The sequence below is a fragment of the Dendropsophus ebraccatus genome, chromosome 2 (assembly GCF_027789765.1).
Source record: "Dendropsophus ebraccatus isolate aDenEbr1 chromosome 2, aDenEbr1.pat, whole genome shotgun sequence".
Classification (NCBI taxonomy): domain Eukaryota; kingdom Metazoa; phylum Chordata; class Amphibia; order Anura; family Hylidae; genus Dendropsophus; species Dendropsophus ebraccatus.
Window position 1 is genome coordinate 44258795 of NC_091455.1, and position 21048 is coordinate 44279842.

A 21048-nucleotide genomic window follows, 5' to 3' on the forward strand; every position below is an offset into this window, starting at 1 on the left:
CCCCCACAAGTGACCCCATTCTGGAAACTGCACCCCTCAGGGAATCTAACAAGGGGTGCAATGAGGATATGGACCCCTTGATGACAGGCACATTTGTGCCATGAAAGTGAAAAAATGAAAATTTTCCCTTTCACGTCACATTGTTCCACATTTGTGCCCGTCACCAGTGGGGTCCATATGCTTACTGCACCCCTTGTTAGATTCCTTGAGGGGTGTAGTTTCCAGAATGGGGTCACTTGTGGGGGGTTTCCAGTGTCTTGGCAGCACGAGGGCTCTGTAAATGCGACATGGCCCTTGAAATCCTTTCCAGTGAAATTCAGCTTCCAAAAGCCAATTGGCGTTCCTTCCCTTTGGAGGCTCGTCCTGCGCCCCCTTGGCACTTTATCGCCACATGTGGGGTATTTCCGTACACGGGAGAAACTGCGCTACACATTTTGTGTCTTTCTTTTCCTCTTATCCCTTTAAGAAAATGAAAAATTGAAGGCTAGAACAACGTTTTAGTGTAAAAAATATTTTTTTCTTTTTTCACGCCATATTGTTTGGAAAATCTGTGAAGCACCTGTGGGGTCCAAATGCTCACCGCACCCCTTGTTACATTCCTTGAGGGGTGTAGTTTTCTAAATGGTGTCCCTTTAGTGGTGTTTTTTAGGTTTTGGCACCCCAGAGCCTCTGCCAACCTGAAGTGGTACAGTCAAAAATGACCAAATATAACGGAAGCATTGAAATTCACTAGGCGCTCCATTATATCTGAGGCTTGTGGTTGCGTCAAATAGCGCAATAGGGCCACATATGGGGTATTTTTATAAACTGCAGAAACGGGGCAATAATTATTGGGGTGCATTTCTCTGGTGATAGGTTTATAATTATGAAAAATATTGGATTACAATAAAATCTCTGCACAGAAAATTAAAATTTTCAAATTTCTTACACACTTGGCTTTTATTTCTGTGACTCCCCTAAAGGGTTAAAACACTTTCTGGATATGCTTTTGCAGAGTGTGGGGGGTGCAGTTTCTGAAATGGGGTGCTTTGTGGGGCTTTCTAACATACAGGCCCCTCAAATACACTTTAAACCTGAACAGGTCCCTAAAAATATCTGATTTTGAAATTTTACTGAAAATTTGGAAATTAGCTGCTAATGTTTTAGGCTTCCTATTGTCTAAAAAAAATGAAAGATCGTTTAATAAATGCTGCCAACATAAAGTAGACATGTTGCTAATGTTATTTAATATATAATTTATGTGGTATAACCACTTTCTGTATAAGCAAAAAAGTTTCAAAGTTGGAAAAATGCATTTTTTCACATTTTTTCACATTTTTTGGTTTTTTTTCATAAAGATTCGTTATGAGTATCGACTCCAATTTACCAGAAATGTAAAGTACAATATGTCACGAGAAAACAATCTCAGAATCAGCCGGATAGGTAAAAGCATCCCGAAGTTATTAATGAATAAAGTGACACTGGTCATATTCATAAAATTTGTCTCTGTGATTAAGGCCATTTCAGGCTCTGTCCTTAAGGGGTTAAAGCATCACATCGCATCAATTTTTTTTTTTTTACACCATTCATCCCAAATTGTCGGAACACCCTATTTTTTTACATTTCTATTTTACTTTGTATAATCACAAACAAAGAATTTTACTGTATTTTTTAAGCTATAATTTTTTCATCTGTATCTATAGTCTAGTATATTAACATACCTAATAAAAGCGATACGGACAGCTTTGGGGTCCGTTAATGAAAGGGGTGAAGTGGAGGAGTTTTCCTTAAGAGCAAGGCTGCAGGTGTCTATTATGGCTGTTGTTACCTCCTGATTCTGTGGACACAATAGCAGCACCTGAGCGATCAGCATGATGAGTTTGCTCATCATGATCCAGCAACCACATGGCGCTCGTGATGAGCATACCCATCATTAGTCATCAAGAGGTTAAGAGCACAACCGTGCATTTCTGTCAATTGCTTGCAGGTTTGATTGGCTCTTTAACACATTAATATGCCCTGATCATTAAAACATGAATACCTGATGCAGTTGTTAAGTATCTATACGGTAATCAGACTGCATGAATGTCCCTTGATCTTTATGAAAATCAAGAATTTGCTAGTTACAGAGCTAGGCTGCCCCTGGGTATTTATAGAAACCATAATATCTGTCAGCAGCATCTCGACTACTTCTCGACACTTCCCAATTAGCATAAGATTTATTTTATAGCTCCCACTGTATAGAATAAAACCAAACTGAACAAAGAAAACATTAAATATATGCTAGATTGGCTGGCAAAATGCTATTGAATAGTACTTTCCCATAGGGTACAAACACATGTACCCGATTGGCGGGGGATTTCTCGCTGCACATTTACAGCAAAATCCGCTGGGGATCCCATGCCTATTAGTTTCTATTAGAATCCATACTCGTAGCAGGACTGTCCTCCCCCTGAGTGTAAGTGACGGCCCCCTTAACCCCCTGCCAGTCGGAGCATACATTACCTGCTCCTCACTCCGGCTTGCCTCGGGGGCTCCTGCCTTGACGTCCCGCTCAGCCAATCAGTGCACTGACCTGCCGCAGCCACTGATTGGCCGGAAGGACTATAATACACTATGTAATGACAGAATAGCATAGGCATACGTCAAATTGCTATGAGCCAAGATGGAACCAAATAAATATATTTTGGTTAAGAGGAGAAATCAGAGAATACACACGATACACAGTTTAAGCTATGGTCACTTCCAATATATCTACTGTGTATCTGCACAAAAATCGGGCTGTCAATCATTATAAGCAGGGAGTTGCAATCAAGCAGTTCTTCTTCTTCTTAGACCATGTTCACACTACGTACATTTTCGTAAAACTACGGCCATTGTTGCTGATTGCAACGATGGCCGTGATTTATACGAAAATATACGAGTTATTGCTGCCTATGGAATCCCGACCGGAGTGTATACACATAGTATACACTCCCGCCGGGATCCCTAGCGGCACTGCTAGAAACTGACATGTCAGTTTTCTGCGGCCGTTATTCATTGAATAGCGGCCACAGAAAACTCTGTCAGTGCTTACTATGGTGCGTGGGGCTCCGGCGTCATCAGCCGCTGAGCCGCGATTGGCCGAGCACAGTTATGCTCAGCCAATCGCGGCTGAGCAGCTGATGACGCGGCAGAGGGCTGCCGGCACTCGGGAAGATCGGAGGTGTTCGGGCCAGCCGGCCGAAGATGATGTTTGGCACAAGATGGCGGACGCGTGTCGACACGGATCAGGTATGTATAATGCACTACACTTCCGGGGACACGGGTGGGGGTGGTGGTACACGGGGAAGGGGGCAGTTCACAGACATAACAAACATTACAAAGTTGTATAACTTTGTAATGTGTGTTATTCTGTGAATAATTTTTTACCGCCGCACTACCCCTTTAAAGTTTTACTATACAGGCAAAAAAAAAACCGCTGGAGTATTTCTGTAGCCCACAAGAAAATCCAAGACTTCAGCAAGCTTTGGGTCAGTTGTGACAAGTACGTGCAGAAGGTACATTTTAAGAAATTACTGCAAGTCAGTTCTCATTTTTCATACAATTAAAAGTGTTGCTCTGTGTCCGATTAAGTCCCATTACAGTATTACCATTCTCAGAGGCCTGAAAACTTTGCTTATTAAGTCATGAAAACACTGCGTGATCTAAAATCACAGGAGGTCAGGAGTTAAAAGCAAAGTGTCTTGACTTCACAAAAAAAATAAAAAAAAAGTTATAATTATCAGTCATTAAGGTCCCCGTATCAGCTCAAGAGGCAATGATGAAACATGCTGGCCCCCTGCAACATCTTGTGTTACTTAACCCCTTCAAGACCACAAGCAGTAACTCTAGAAGGGAACAATAAATCTTTGAAGCCACGGGAGAGAAATTTAATCTTAATAGTTTCAGTCACGAGAAATATTCAAGCAAGCGCTCACATTTTTTTTTTTTTTTTGCAACCTTTGTAGCTTCTAATTAGATAACAGATGGAGGAGCTCCTCAGCATCTCCGCACATAGACCCACTTGTCTCAAAACCAAAAACAAAAAGTGTTTTTCATTTTCGTAACTTTGATATAATGATTGTAAACATTTGTCTAATGCGGCGTTACCTCCTCCCTTATGCTTCTATGCGTAAACTTCAACCATTCGGCCTTGGATTCTAGCTTAAGCTCGGTCAGTTCTTCTTTCAGCTTGTTGAGTTCTGTACTGAGAGCAGAGTTCTCTTTTGACTTCACATTTAGCTAAAACCAAGATAGAACACCATTATTGAGTTATGCCACAAAAACTAAATCTATCCAGTGTGCAAGTGTCTTTTATAGTGATGTGATTAAAACTGCAAAAAGGGGGAATTTATCAAATCTGCAAAGAGCCCAGATTTGGCAAAATATCGCAGAAGCAAGGCTGTAGTGTAAAGTTTCGTAGCTTTTTGTGGGGATTGCATCCCCTTCACTGCATGGCGCAAAGGAGGCATGCCCCCCCCCCCCCCCAAAAAAAAAGAATTAACTATAAATTTGTTAGTGGTCAGCGCAAGGCATACCCATCTGAGGCTACGGCGGGAAATTTCTACAGGCTGACAGGCACGTCTTGCTCCGACCACTAACCAGGAAGGGCAGCACAGGGCTCTGTTATACAGGTGCAGCAGGTCTCTGGTACAGAAGCTCGGGGGAAAGTTAGGAATCTACATATGATTTCCCCACAGGGGAAACTCTATTGTGTACGATATTATAGTGCATCTACAGCGATGCTTCTAGTGTAGAATATTTCTAACATGGGAAAGCAGGAGTTTTTGAGGGTCCAATCTATGGGGCATGTTCTTCCATACAGCCTCTTCAACATGAAATTTGTATCAGTATTGGAAATATAAATTTGATTACAGCCAAAGGGGGCATTCAAATGTTCTGTGCATGGTCTGTAAATACGGATGAAGTGCTACAGAATAGATTTTAGAGCCCCTTCATCATGATGATGGCAGGAGCTCCAAAACAGTATAAATGAGTTATCCAGCACTACAAAAACATGTCCACTTTCTTCCAGAGACAGCCGCACTCTTGTCTCAAGCTTGGGCGAGGTTTTGCTGGCCAGTTCCTTTAAAGTAAATAACGCTTAATTGCAAACCGCATCTGAACTGCAGACAAGAGTCGTGAGACAAGAAAGTGGTCTTGTTTTTGTAGCATTGGATAACCCCTTTAAATCTTTGTGCTACTTTATAGTGATGAGCGAATAGTGAAGTATTCGAATATTTGATATTCGTACGAATATCTCACGAATATTCGATCAAATATTTGATCCCATTTAAGTCTATGGGAACAAGTATTAGATTATTAAAAAACATCTATTCGACCACTTGGAGGTAAAAACCAGAAGCTGGGGCATTTGAACGCTTATCGAATATTTATCGAATATTCGGCGAACTATTCGATAATATTTGATAGATCGAATACCTTACTATTTGATCGAATATCTATTCGATCGAACAGTATCCGCTCATCATTACTACTTTACTGATACAGCTGCTCAGCAGCTACGGTACAGTAGTTGAAAAACACTATGTATTACACCAGCCGTTCTGTGACACAGCCGTGTCACAGAAAGGCTGGTTTCAGTGAAGTTGATTCCTACCGCTACTGCAGAGACAGCTGGATGAACTTCATTTCTCTTTAATTGGGATGCGGGCGCATTTGGGTGCGCCCGCATTCCAATTAACTATAGCTGACAATGTAAAGTGCGGCTCCAGCCACACTGTACATTGTCTGCTCTGTCAGTCTTGAGCAGCCGCTATTCAATGAATAGTGGCCGCATAAAACTGACAAGTCAGTTTTCGGTGCGTCTGCAAGGAATACACTCTGGCCAGGATTTCATATAAGTAAATGCAATGTATTTATTCAATAACAGCCGGTGTCACAATCTGCAACAACAGCCATTATTAATTGAAGAAATAAGGTTGTGTGAACATAGCCTTAAACTGTTTTGGAGATCCTGGCTTTATAACAATACATGATGCTGGAAGGTACGTGAATTTGGTCTGTAGCACATCTTCCATGCATGGACCACATTCACTGAACGTGTGAATGCCCCCAAATTCTGAGATTCCACAATGAGGAGAAAACGCTATTGGGAGTTTCCTTATGATAAAATGGCTAAGAACCAGACATAAATTTGATAGATAGATCCAGTAAATTAAATAGAGCTGAGAAGTCTATAGACTGAAATACAAGAGGTAGTTCCAGTATCAACTTGCTCCTGTGTTCCTGTGAGCAGCAGATGTGCAGCAGCCATTAGTACCTGCCTCTTTTCTATGCCGTCTCACGGTTAAGGGATGTGTAGAAGACAATGAGACAGGAAGGCAATGGGCTGCCAGTGGAGAGGGAAGACTTGCAGAACGCAGGTGTAAAAGAATGGCTCTCTCTATGCTTATGTGTTCTAACACTTGTTTTAAATTGAAGCCCATTCTCACAGTACGTAACTTTTATTGTTCCCCTGTCCAAACACGAGACAAAAAAAAAAATGAAACCCATTGTACAAAAAAATTATGTCTGGCATTGTAACATCAAAAACGAAGTCAGATGAAAGATGAATACGGCGGCGTTACCTGCTCCACTGTCTGTTTGTGATTTGCTTGTAATAAAGTTATTTCCAGTTTCAAATCACAAATGTTCTGCTCAGCAGACTCCAGACTTTTTGTACATTTTCTGCAGTGTCTCTTTGACTGTTCCAAATCTTCTTGCAGTTTCGCTATCGTTTCCTCATAAAATTCAGCCTTGAACATAAAAAAATGTGCAGTTTGATGAAGACCTTTTAAAGAAACCTTTTTTTATAGCATTTAGGAGATTATTTAAAGATCACCATGTGATTGCGGTAGGAAGCAAAAGCAGACGCTCGCTACTTTGAGCCCTTTTTTTTTTTATATAACAGCCCAGAGCTGCTTTTTAACTGTGATCGAGATCTTTAAACAATTCTCTTAAGTTTTCCTATTCTGATGACGGGGGCACACATAAAGTAGCAGCCAATGCCTGACCTGTGTGTGAAGATACAGTTGTAAGGAGTTCCTCGCCAAATGTGTGAATGCAATTTTTCTTCGTTCCTTTTATCAGAGAACAGAGCCTGTACAAATAATAAAAGGCACGGGTTTTGTAATCCTCCAGTCATCTAACCTCCCCACAGGGGCAAACAGAAGCAATGTGCAGTTCCATGGTGTCAGGAGCCACAACCAGAGGATTAAAACAAGCCTTATTACTGTACAAGCTCCGATACTCTGTTAAATTACTTATGTGAACAATTCAGATTGCAATACCAATTTTACCTACTGCTCAATACGCCTACAACAAGGGGGATTTAATAAAGCTGGGACACAGATTACTTTTAGGAAAACGGTATTCATATTCCTTCTCTGCCTTGTATACATAATTTCCACCGAGATATTTCTCACTGAATTATAATAAAATTGCCTCTAAAATACAATCTGCTACAATATGAAGGATTATTCTGTCACCTGAATATATCATTGCTCCCCACAGATTTAGTTTAGGAATATTAAAATTCTTGGATTTTGAATCAAAACCTATAAAAGCTCTCACTATCAAAGCTAAAACATTTAGTCTATGCTTATCTTTATCTGTTTAATTTTTCTTCGTTCTCTATATTGCTGCCCTTTGATCGGTCTACAATGACCCTTGATATTTGTCTGCCTATTGCCTGGACCTCAAAAGCTTCTCATTTGCAAGAATGGAAATGCCAAGAGGAAGGGGGACGTGAAAACCTTAAAATTGCCAGAACAATGGCTGAGTATGCGCCGCACCAGAAAAGGACAGCATAAGATTGCTCATTACATTGAGTGACCTGCCAGAGTTATGGATGAGACCTCCGAATGCAAAATATTGGGCCTGCTGGAAGAATCCACCAAGGAGTAATGATAAAAGTCTTTGAAGTATAAAAGGCATAAAAAAAACTAAATGCATGAAAAGCAATTGCTCTATTTTTAATTATGACCGTATGAACATACATATGACTGCTAAAAAAAAAAAAAAAAAGAAAAAAGATTACATAAAAAATGAAAAAATTTAATTCTGCTTTATGAAATTGAAAGGCTAAACATCAAGGGTAGAAATAAATGCAATGGTGACAATATTAGGGCCAAATCAGGCAGAATCAGACAGATATTGCCCCGAGTAATAAAGACAACGATCAGATGAGGAGCTGATCATTGCCTTCCAGCAAATTTGAAAATCACTAATAGAGTGTGGAGAAGTTGCCCCAAAATGAAACAACCCTCCTCACCAGCGCTGTTGTTGCTGCTGCTAAATGTGTAAGTCAACACCCGTATGCTCACCGAAAAGAGGTAGACATAATAAGGAAAAAACATTTAGCGCAAACTAGGCTGCCCAGTTCTCTGTTGCTGATAGTTAGACTTCTGGCTGACATTCTATCTGTTGCTAATGGTACAATGAATCTCCAAAAATCAACCAAAAAATTTTGGCTCAACTGAGGACCCGTACAGAAATTGATGTCACTGAATCTCCCGGGAAGTTTGAATTGGACTATCGGGTTAGTGCACTGTGGAGAAGTGCCGCCGAACGGGGCACCTCCAGAGCGGACTATACGGCATCATTACATGGTGGATACACGGAGAATCTAATTGTATCCACTTGCAGAAAAGAAGTCTCCTTCTCAGACATTGGCACACAGACGGATGGGAACAGGAGATTAAACCAGGTATCCTCACCGTTCATTATAACATTAGCAACAGATAGCTAAACTTCTGGCTGACATTCTATCAGCAACAGAGAACTGGGCAGCCTAGTTTGTGCTGAATGTTTTTCCTTAAGTTTGAAAATCAATCGACCACCGTTCCAAGTAATAGTTATGCGCGGACGATGGCTGATGCAATAATGAAAATAATAAAGCTGTATACTTACCTCCCCACATTCCCCTGGCATCCACTTGACTTGTTTCTGGGATTCCCCTCTCAGTGCAGCTGCCTTCAGCACTTCCTAACCGATGTCTGCAATGATAAGCCACTGACTGATGGTGCGTTTACACAGGCAGATTTATCTGACAGATTTTGGAAGCCAAAGCCAGGAATGGATTTCAAAAGAGGAGAAATCTCAGTCTTTCCTTTATGACCCGTTCCCTGTTTATGGTCCGTTCCTGGCTTTGGCTTCAAAAATCTGTCAGATAAATCTGCTTGTGTAAACACACCATGAGGCACTATCTCATCTCGACCAGTGATAGTGGCTAAGTGGCTTGTCACTTTAGAGACAATATCAGAAGTGTGAGCGGCAGCTGTGGTGAGCAGGGAATCCCACAGACAAGGCCGGGGGAGCATGCAGAGGTAAGTACATCTCTTTATTTTTTTACAGCTTCAACACAAGGCTGCACAGACATCACTAATGATCATCAGGCCATGTAATACCCCCTTAGATTGGTGGGGTTTCCAACTGTTGAAGGACTGTTTGAAGGGGTGTCAGCACTTGTAATTAACTTGAATGGGACAGCAGTGCAGTACTCTGTTACTAATAGCATGAACACATGTAAAAACAGGAAGGGCTACATTACTTGAACCAGTACTACAGCCCCTTCAAGTAGCTGACTGGCAGGGATCAAGTGAACTGAAGCCCTGCTTATCTATTACTGATAGTGTATCCTCAGTATAGGCCATCAGTTTTATAAGGCCTGATCATCCATTTAGGATATTTTTCTTTTTTCTTTTAAATCTCCTCAACAAGCTTTTAAAGGGAATGTGTCACATGTTCCAATGTCCACATGTTCCAAACGGCTGACATTATTTGCTAGCTGTTAAGTGAAGGAGACACATGATACCTTTCATATATCCATCTGTGCTGCCAGCATGTAGAAACATGCTTTTATTCTCTGATCTAAAGAGTCAACAAGGCATTCCAAAGCCCCTGAAGTGTCGATGGCTGTAATACCTCCTTGCTCCCAACCACCCACATCCTTGATTTATGGTCAGCTGAAAGCTGAGCTGTTTTATAATCTAATTTCTGCGCTGTGCAGAAGGGGGGCAAGGGCTTGTGCATACCCCTTTACTTTTGTACACTAGAGAATAAAAGCATTTTTCTATGTTTTAGAAGAACAGACTGACATAGGAAAGGTAACATGCGTCTTTTGTGCTAAACGCTATCTAAAAGTGTGGGCAGTTTGGTGCGTCAAATGCAGCTTTCTAGACAGATTCCCTTCAGGCAGCCCCATTATAGCACTAAGGGACATATTTCCTTTGTAAATGTGACAAAAAAATGACTTAGCAGGGAGCAGAGCTTCTCAGGAGAGGAGTATGGCTTGTGTGCAACTCCACGCACCAAAAATGGTGCCAAAATTGTGAAGCAACATTTTGGTATAAGGCAAGTCAACTAATAACTGATCAAATCTTAGACTAGATGTACCAACAGAATTGTTAAGCTATTACAGTCTTAAGAAATGTGCCTCAAAAGTTTTCCTGCATACACAAGCTAAATTTTTTCAAGCAAGTGTCATTTTTACATTTAAAAAACATCTTTACCTGCCTTTGACTATCCCTTTGATGGAGGACCTTAAGCTGACTGATCGGTAGATGATCGATATATCTGTATCAGCAGCATATTAAATTTTACACCAGATGAATAAAAGACTTACAGTACCTGTGTTGTATAGTGTTTAATCTGTTTCTCTGCTGTAGAAAGATTCAGGAGGAGGATTTTCATCTGCGCTTGGGATTCTAGGAGATCACTTTGAGAAGAACTACTTTTCTCTTGTAACTGACGGATGTCATCTTCCAATTTTATTAATCGATTTTCTTGTTCTTTAATCTTAAAAATATAATGGAATATGTAAGATTGGCTCCTCTATAGAAACCGAAGACATCTTAAATTCCTCTATTTAGCATGAAACCTGCGGTAATTTAACCAAATGACATAGCTGAATGCTTATTAGTAATCCTTATACTTCTTCTTTTAGAGTTAAATAAATAAATAAATAAATCAAGAAACTAACCCATACAAATGTGGTTTGAGATATCAATATAAAAAAGCTGCAAGGGTCATTTTTAATCCAAATGGAATAATTTTAACAAACTTTACATCAGTATTACAAAAAACTTAGCAGGCAAACCCCCCCCCCCCCTCATTTGTTTTATCATAGTCGGGGTGGATATTCCCCATTTGCATAAGGTGTATGGGTATACATTAGTAACATGGATCCAAAAGATGGATGATAAAACACATCAGTAAGCAATCACAATTGCTTCAGTATTATATCTGTATTTCTGTACACTGAATACTAATCAGCTGTCTTCTAGACGATAAAGTGAACTACACTTTGATAAATGGATGAAAAATAGACACAATATTGATGTATCCATCTTTTATTTCCTTTCTATATTTCCTTTCCTTTCTATATCTTTCTGCCCACTATCTGTATTAGCCCACAAGTTCTGTTCTGTCCAGTAAATGAATGGTCCTGTGCACAGTACTTTCTGGGCGTCGTACAGTTGCTTCATCAACTAGGCTACCTAGTGTGGCCCAGCGTCTTTCCATACAAATCCTAAAAGCGTTCAAAAGTTCAACTTTACAGGTATCCATTTAGGGGTACTTTCCATTCACAAAACTGATAAAAAGTAGTAACTGGTAAAAAAGAGGGGGTTCTGGGGGGGGGGGGGGGGGTAAATTGAAAAAGACAAGTTCCAGGTACGTTATGACCCGGGATCCATGTCACAGAATGGTGAGATTTCGTCCGCTCAGCCAATCAGGGACCTTAGAGGTTTCCATCCATCAGCCGGGTGGTTATGTGGCCAGTGGGGAGCTCAGAGGACAGCCACTGGGGATGCAGTTCTGCGCAGCACTAGGACAGGTGACTATAACTTGTTTTTTATTGTACCCCCACCCCCTGCCTATAATGAGTTTTTAATTCCTGACCGGTCTTATCCTTCAAAAATGTAAGGATTTTAAACATCCATGTGAATAGCCCTATGGTCCACAATAACATTAGCTCCATATTGTTGTCAAAATATGCTCGCAGTAAAACAACCAAAAGAAGGAATCTTTAATCGAGTTCTACATTAGAAAAGTCAAGGATCTGATTGGTGCCCTATTGTTGCTATTCGGGTCTACATTACTGAAATCAATGAGTAAAATTTCAGATCATCACTGACAGGTTTCGAGGAAATTATATGGTACTTTAGCCTTTTCATTCTATTTACTTAACAATATATCTCTTAATGGCATCTAAGAACTAAAACTGGAAAACCCCTTAAATAATAGCTACGTGTTTTCCCTAGGGCTGGTTTCACACGATAGCATCTGGCTCAGTATTTGCAAGCCAAAGCCAGGAGTGGAACCTACAGAGAAAAACATAATGGAAAGCTTTGTGCCTTTTCCGTGTTTTGGACCCACTCCTGGTTCTGACTTACAAATACTGTGCCAAATACTGTTGTGTGAAAGCAGCCTTAGAAGCAGACTATCACAAAGGACCGCATGCCGTAAGCAGTTTTTCAGATTTGTTAATAAAGTACTTATGCCTCTGCCGTTACAAAGACCAGCAATGTCTCGTGGAACACTCAGAGTTATAGAATGGAGACGCAGTTGTGTTTGATCAACTATGTGCCGCTATAAAGTGGTGAGAGAATGTAGGAAGTAATCACACAACGTTTCAATTTGACCAAACATTGCAATATCTAGGGAGATGACATGTTTTATTTTCACACTGCCTTTAAAAGTAATGAAATTAGGAGACTTACTCAAACACACCTGAGGAAAATAACTCTGCGCTCCTGACATGGCCAGCAATATTAGCTACATAAAACGGCTTACTCCATCAGCTGTTTAAACTGGTGAGCTCACAGCTGCAGTTCTAAGGCTGCGATTATTAAAAAATAATTGTGTAGTAAGCCTGGATTAAAAAGGGCCCTATAAACACACGGCCTGATTTACAGCAAAGGAAGCCACAAAATTCCATTTACAATTATACAACGTTTGCTGAGGCACATTATTCAAAGTTCATTAACGGCCCGGGATTTTACCGTCTCTGGGTGCAATTTATTGCTATATTTTTATTTGGGAAAGAAGGTAAAAAGCGTTGGGGAAATAAAATAAACACATGTTTGGTCCCGAGAAAGTCTAGCAGCTGCTCTGTGTGCTCTATGGATGGCCGTGACCACTGAAGAACACAAGAGATTTCATGTAAACATCGGTATTTGTGGTCTCGTTCAGCATAACGCTAATATTTAGGATATGGCTAGAGATGAGCGAACCTGGAGCATGCTCGAGTCGATCCGAACCCGAACTTTTGGCATTTGATTAACGGTGGCTGCTGAACTTTGATAAAGCCCTAAGGCTATGTGGATATCACGGATATAGTCATTGGCTGTATCCATGTTTTCCAGACAACGTTAGAGCTTTATCCAAGTTCAGCAGCCCCAGCTAATCACATGCCGAACGTTCGGGTTCGGATCGACTCGATCCCGAACCCGGTTCGTTCATCTCTAGATATGGCCATGGGTCTAGATGAGGGATAGGCAAGCAAGGTAAGGTCAAGATCTAATGTAACATACAGATGGTTTTTCAGATCTCACCTCTGGGTCCCCTGATCTCTGTTTACCAATGTAAATCAACCACCGTCTGCATTAAAGTGGTTGGACACTTTATAGTAAAATAGTTTCGTGTACAGTATTAGTAGTATGAGATCCCTTTATACCTCATAGAGGTAAAATCAGACTTCTCTCCTTCAGGCTGTGCTGTCCTGCTCTGTGGTGATTCTGTCCATGAGATGGCCGACAAGGAGGAGCATGTGACCATGCCCCGCCCACAGTGTCCTCCGCAGGCATATACAAACTCAGTGGGGGACACTAGGGGTGGGGCATGGTCACATGCTCGCCCATGTTTGCCATCTTATGGACAGAATAACAACAGAGCAGGGAAGCACAGCTTGGAGGAGGGGAGTCTGCTTTTAGCTCTATGAGGCACACAGGGAGCTGTCATCAGTAAGTGCAGTGAATACTCTTACTAATACTATACACTAAACAATTTTACTATAAAAGTAGTTTTCCATGTAAAATAGGCTGATCAACAGTGGCTACCACTTGGCACCCCCACTGATCAGCTGTTTAGTGCCACTCTACATAGTAAACAGGACTGAAAACAGCTGTCTTTATTCACTGTTTACCGGTGGTGACATGTAATTGCACCTCAGCTTCCTTTCAAGTTACTTCTTCTGCTCTCAGGCGTTTCACTTCCTCCCTCCGACTGTCTTTGGTGAGGGCAATAAGCAATAGCTGCCTGATGTTATCACTGTCACATCGACATCGGGAAGCTATTGGACACTGTGTATGGGGGTAATCTTAACATGCTCCCACCCCCCTCTCATCCAGGGACGATCAGAAGGAGGAAGTGACATTCAGGAGAACAGAAGAGGTAGAACCTTTTTTGCTCTCTGGAACACGTAAATTTTAATGACAGTTGAGCTGCAGTAACCAGACACAACTGCTTCCAGTTGCGTTCATTCTTCGGTTGGAGCAATAAACAGGTATTGGCAGGAGTGCCGGGTATTGGCACCCCCTCAATTAGTGATTGATGAGGCATCCTCTATGTTTTGCCATAGAGAGTGCCATGCACAAGCGTAACCCAATTCTCCAGATAGGTAATACCAGGGCCGGCCTTAGGGGTGTGCAGCCAGTGCGGTTGCACAGGGCGCAGCATCACTCCCAGCCAGCAAGGGGGCACTCCTGCTGTAAGTTAGATGTTCTGTCTGCAGGAGCGCCCCCCTCCCGCCCCCAGCTGGCCTCCCTTTCCCCTCTCCTGCCTTCCTGACAGCGCCCTCAGACCACACTGGCACTTGCCAGACCTCTCAGCCCCCGGATGCAGCCTCTGGCCCGGGCTGGTTCTCTCCTCTCTCGTCATACTCACATGCTGCACGGGGCTGCTGACGGCCCCTCCCCCTCTCCTGCTGTGTGTGAGGAGGGAGGAGGGGGAGTGATGGCGGCAGCTGGAGGCCTCCTACCAAGGACTGGACTATAAAAAGGAGCAGCAGCAACTCTGTCAGTGAGTGTCATCATCAATGTGTTGTCTGTAAGGCTGCTGAGTGCTGGTAGTATTTCCCAGACCCCCATTATACCCTAATAGCTGGTGTGTGTTACATGACTACAACCCCCCTCATACCATGGTAGCTGGTGTGTGTAACATGACTACAACCCCCCATCATACCCTGCTAGCTGGTGTGTGTTACATGACTACAACCCCCATCATACCCTGGAAGCTGAAGTGTTACATGACTACAACCCCAATCATACACTCATAGCTGCAGTGTTACATGACCACAACCCCCATCATACCCTGGAAGCTGAAGTGTTACATGACCACAACCCCATCATACCCTCATAGCTGCAGTGTTATATGACTACAATCCCCATCATCCCCTAAAAGCTGCAGTGTTATATGACTACAACCCCCATCCCCCCGATAGCTATTGTGTGTGTAACATGACCACAACCCCATCATACTCTCATAGCTGCAGTGTTACATGTCCACAACCCCCATCATACCCTCATAGCTGCAGTGTTACATGACCACAACCCCCATCATACCCTCATAGCTGCAGTGCTATATGACTACAACCCCCATCATCCCCTAAAAGCTGCAGTGTTATATGACTACAACCCCCTTCATCCACTGAAAGCTGCAGTGTTACATGAACACAACCCCTGTTGCACAGGGCGCCGTCTACCCTAAGGCCGGCCCTGGGTAAGACACTCATCTATCAGTAATATACCACCTATCTTGTGAATGATGATGTAGCTGAGTTGGGAATACCTCTTTACAAGTGACATTTTCAGGCCTTTTTTTCCAATTTATATACAATTTGCAACACAAGAAAAACAAGGTACAGAAAGCAGGATGCATAATAAAGATTGTTGAGTCACAATTAAACTCTCCGCAGCATAACAATTTAGCTTTGAGTGAAGGAATGATGCTGTTTTCCCCCATAAATACCTAAGTGCACTGTAATGCACGCACAGTATGCCAGAAGAGAACTAAAATAAAATTACTGTTTCCCCAAGGAGCTGTGCATATGCAGATAAACGCTAAGGAAAATATTATAATGAGAGAGAAATATCTATGTCATACGTTCCTTATCTTCAGTCCCGCATTGGTTATCAGTCATTTGGAGATAACGCATAGTTTTATCATAAACAGCTTGTGCATAAACATATGAGCAAAAAAAAAAAAGCATCTATGGGTCTATGTACACACAAGAAAGATCATAAGTCAATCTGATGGAAACGTCTCTCATCATAAGTCAATCAAATGAAGAAGTCTCTTGTGACTATCTGCATTATATCCAATACTGTAGAGGCAGTGACATTTGTTAATGCCAGTGTACACAGTGTCCTGTCTATTCTCAATGTTTATACATAATGTACAGGTTAAAAAAAAAAAAGACTGAATTTTTTTTTACGTAATACAGTGGTAAACAAATAATTATATTATTATTATTATTATTATTATTATTATTAATATTAATATTTCCTTTTTACAGCAACTGTAGAAGGAGCAACAGCGTGGTTGCATCGGGAACTGCAGAGCTGCATAAGCCCCGGTCCCGACACGTACCTGTATGCAATGATAGCAATATTAGGCATCCCCTGATGGCTATTGTAATGCATGTTAGCATTAGAACAGACATCAGACTAAGGAACGATAATAACTAAGGTAAAGAAACCTTTGTGTAAAGGTGTGGTAAAGCTGGGTATTTCTTGCATTTAGAGGAATTTATATTATACCTGAAATTAAAGGGGTACTTTGGCACTTAAAAACTATTTATTTAAGAGGTTTAGTACGTTTTATATTAGCGCAGCAGTATATAAAATGTTAAGGTGCCAGAGTACCCCTTTAAAGCAACTCTGTACCCACAATCTGAGCCCCCCAAAACCGCTTGTACCTTCGGATAGCTGATTTTAATCCAAGATCTGTCCTGGGGTCCGTTCAGCAGGTGATGCAATTATTGTCCTAAAAACAACTTTTAAACTGGCAGCCCTGTACCCAATGGCCATGGCCAAGATTGTTTATGCATTAGGTTGGCACAACCTCTCTGTCACTCCTCCCCACCCTCCTCATCATTAGGAATGCTCCAGGCAGATATTCTTCTATTCATCACCTGTGTCAGCATGGCATATGGGCTGGATCGTTAAGGCACCTGTGCAGTGTTCAGACAGGAGAAAATGTTCTAGAGGCATTGCTAATGATGAGGAGGGTGGGGAGGAGGGACGAAGGGGTGGTGCAAAGTTAGGGCACAGATATTCTAGGCCACGGCCATTTGACTCAGGGCTGCAAGGTTAAACGTTTTTTTAAGGACAATAACTGCATCACCTGCCGAAAGGACCCCAGGACAGATCTTGGATTAAAAGCAGCTATCCGAAGGTACAAGTGGTTTGGGGGGGGGCAGATTGTGGGTACAGAGTCACTATAATGCAATAACACCTGAGCACCTGACACCTATTCACAACAGTTCTGCATCAAGATCTGAGTGTATGTGTACAATTTACACATGCACAAAGGTGTAAATTGTAGTTAAAAACTCAAGTCTTTCAGAACATATCAGCTGCTGTATGTCCTTCAGTAAGTGGTGTGTTCTTTTCAGTCTGACACAGTGCTCTCTGCTGCCACCTCTGTCTGTGACTGACTTTCTATGGGGATTTGCTACTGCTCTAGACAGTTCTTGTCACGAACACAGGTGGCAGCAGAGAGCACTGTGTCAGACTGGGAAGAATGCACAACTTCCTGTACTGGAATACTTGATTATTTTTTTTTTTTTATAATAGTAGTAATTTACAAATATTTCTGACACCACTATTTTTACCCCTCTAGAGTACCCCTTTTAACTATTACCAATGATCTACATACAAACACATGCAAAACTGATGCTGTCAGTGTCTGCTCTGCAAAGCCCTATGCCCAGGAAGTTCATGTAACAAAATCAGTGAGGTAGTGGGGTTATATGAACGGCGATTCATAAAAAAAAAAAAAAACAACATAATTATAACTTGTTACCAGCTGAGAGTCGCTCTTCTTTCTCGCCTTTAAACTTTCAACTTTGCCTTCCATGTCTGACGCCTGTTTCTTCAACTTGTCAATTACATTTTGGCCATCTTGTTGATGAAGCTGGCCCTGGTTGAGCTCTTCGCGTAAACCTTTTACTAGTTTTTCGTAGTTTTCAACCTACGAGATAATACAAGGATTGCAAGGATTCAGGAGAGATGGATTTGCAGTCTATGAATGAACACATTCTTCCATTCACGAGTAATAAACAAACATTAGAAACAGTGATAAATTTAACATACAAAAGTCCATTATAAACAGCTTTTGATTATAAAATTAGAAAATAGTTTCTGTCATGAGGACAACACTAAACAGATGTGCTGATCGTCTCCAAATCTATAAGGTCTGTAAAGTCTTACATGGGAAATTCCGACATCAGGTAAAAGAAATAAAAATGCAGCTGAAACATAAAGCATTGCTTATCTGTCTGTTCCATTTCTTAAACCACCACCAATCCTCTTGCTCAATGCTGTCTGTAATCCTTTCCCCAACCATGTCCTCTCACCACTTCCTGGTTGAGCAATTGTTCCGTACTACAATTCCCACAATGCATTGCTTTTCTCAACTCTCCATTCACAGCCCTTTCTCAGCACTCCTGCCAGTTCCCCGCCAACAGCTGCTGCATAATACGTCTCTACAGAGTAACATAATCCAGCCAAGCCTTCAGAGACAGCAGAGGATGAGACGTTGTCTCAGGATTCACAGGTACGGGTACACTTAGGGTACAAACACTCACGACGGATCCAAAGCGGATTTCTCACAGCGAACTGGGCAGACAAACTCGCAGCAGGATTGACATCCTGCTGCGAGTATGTGGCAGGGCGGCACACTGATTGGCTGAGCGGGACGTCTAGCCGGGAACCCCCGAAGCAAACAGGATCGTGGAGCAGGTGATGTATATGCTCCGGCTAGCGGGGGGTTAAAGGGGCAGTCTCCCGACATACTCGCAGCAGGATGTCAATCCCGCTGCGAGTATGTCTGCCCATAGACATCGGAGGGCAGGAATCCGCAGCAAATCTCGCTGCGAATTCGCAGCGACAAATCCGTTGAGGATCCGTTGTGTGTGTTTGTAACCTTAAAGTGAATCTGTCAGCTCTATATCAGGTACAGAGTTGCATATCCCGGCAGATAAAATGAACATACCATTAGCTTTGCTGATTGTTGTTTGTAAAGTTATAAAAGTGCTATAACAGCTAATGTGTCAAACTATAGTGTTGAACTTCAGCAGCTTGAATCCTATACTCTGATCTGCATGACTGATGTACAGTCCTAAATGTGAGGGTATGTGCACATAGAGGAAAAGGCGAGGAATTGAAAAGGAAAATTTTCTGCTTGAAATTCAGCTCTGGCAGAAAAGGAGCGGAATTTAAGCGGAATTCAAGGCCCACTGAGTTCTATAGGATTTATCAAGCAGAATCTGCCCAAAGAATTGAAATGTCAATTTTTTGGCCAGAAACATGTGAAGAACATAGCGGAAAAGCCATTGAACACAATGGGACATTGCTCTGTACATACTTAACGTGCTCTGTACATACTTCTAGCGTGAATAACTTGCCGCAGATTCCGTCGCTCACCATTCTATGGTCAGGCGGATTCTGCTGTCCGCTCAAAGAATTGACATAGAATGAAGCCTATGGGACAGCCAGATGTTCAAGCGGGAGCAAGCACATAATCCGTGCAAGTTATCCGTGCATATCTGTAGTGTGCAAGGGCCCTAAATCAGTAAAAGTAGGATGAGAGAGGGAGAGAGAAGGGGCGGCTGCATCCCACAACCACCAGTTAGACATCTTCAGCTGCTACCAAAAACAGGAACTTTTATAACTTTCCACACAGTGATCAGCAAAACTAAAAGTATAGTTCATTTTATCTCCCTAGCACTAATTTTCTGGATATGAAGCTCCATACTTGGTACAGAGTTGTTATATTCACTTTAAATAATACTATAAAAATATTTTACAAAAAATTGGATCATGACCATTAATAAAAACACAGTAGGTGAATTGTGACAAGACAAAATGGTATAGTTTGGTGTCATACAGCAGGATTATACAGCTCTCTGTATTAAACCTTGAAGCGTTATCTTTTTGTGTTGTTTAGAGAAAATGATTTTCTTGTTCTCTGGTCCATAAAACTACATTAGCATGGCAAACCACTGCATAAGTATTCAGTGCTATATGAGATTTATGAGAAGAGCAGCTGTCGGGAAAAGACGCTTAGGTGCAACGCGGCTCTATGCCTGTGTAGTTATAGGCAAATTATTCCTAATTGCATCACCTATAAGTGAAGTATACTTCTAATTATCTTCTTCCTACAGCTGTATGAAAATCAATAACCATAAGCCTTCCAATGAAACACACACTGCACGCTCCTGCAGGTTCCTAATGAATGCAAATAGTTTGACCTTTCCTTGACAAGCCTGAATATTGTTTCATACTTTTGCCATTAAACTTGCTGTTATCAGCAATTCACATTACAAACAGGAAGGGGAAAAAAATGGTAGAGAGGAAAAAAAATAATAAAAAAAATAAAAAAAATAAATAGGAAAATTAAAGAAAGAAAAAAAAAACAAACTTGACAACGGCAAGTGGAAATCAAAATTGTACAAAACAAGTGGCTGAACCTTCCGCATCTGAAGGCATATATCTGGATGATGAGCTTCTCAGTTGCATAATGAATTTCTTTTATTCACGTAGCTTTTTGTCTGAAGAGGCTCTCAAATCATCATGTGGATGCAGTTCTGCATAATTTTTATATAAATATTAGAGAAACACTTTGGTAATTGGTTTCCATCGAAAGTCACAGTCATTTTTTCTCAAGAGCGGCGTTCTTTAAAAACAGAGGTTAATTGAAGATTGGCTTTGGTTAAACCCCTCTGCTGGTGAGACGCACCGAGCTTTTGTTGCAGGATAAATAGGTTGATGATGCAGGAATAAACTTTTACTTGAGGGAGGCGGAACCATGAATCATGTT

The 21048-nt window shown here is 41.5% G+C and overlaps 1 protein-coding gene across 4 annotated transcripts in view; it reads right to left on the minus strand.

The window, feature by feature from the left end:
- Nucleotides 1-21048, minus strand: part of LOC138783143 (polyamine-modulated factor 1-binding protein 1-like) — a 279398-nt gene that overhangs the window by 145753 nt on the left and 112597 nt on the right. For all 4 annotated transcript variants that reach the window (XM_069957440.1, XM_069957441.1, XM_069957443.1 and 1 more), the window contains exons 15-18: nt 18031-18198; nt 10633-10800; nt 6591-6758; nt 4111-4242 (exon numbers count right to left, since the gene is read on the minus strand). In XM_069957440.1, the coding sequence (XP_069813541.1) occupies nt 4111-4242; nt 6591-6758; nt 10633-10800; nt 18031-18198 (636 nt within the window). The remainder of the gene's footprint in view (nt 1-4110; nt 4243-6590; nt 6759-10632; nt 10801-18030; nt 18199-21048) is intronic.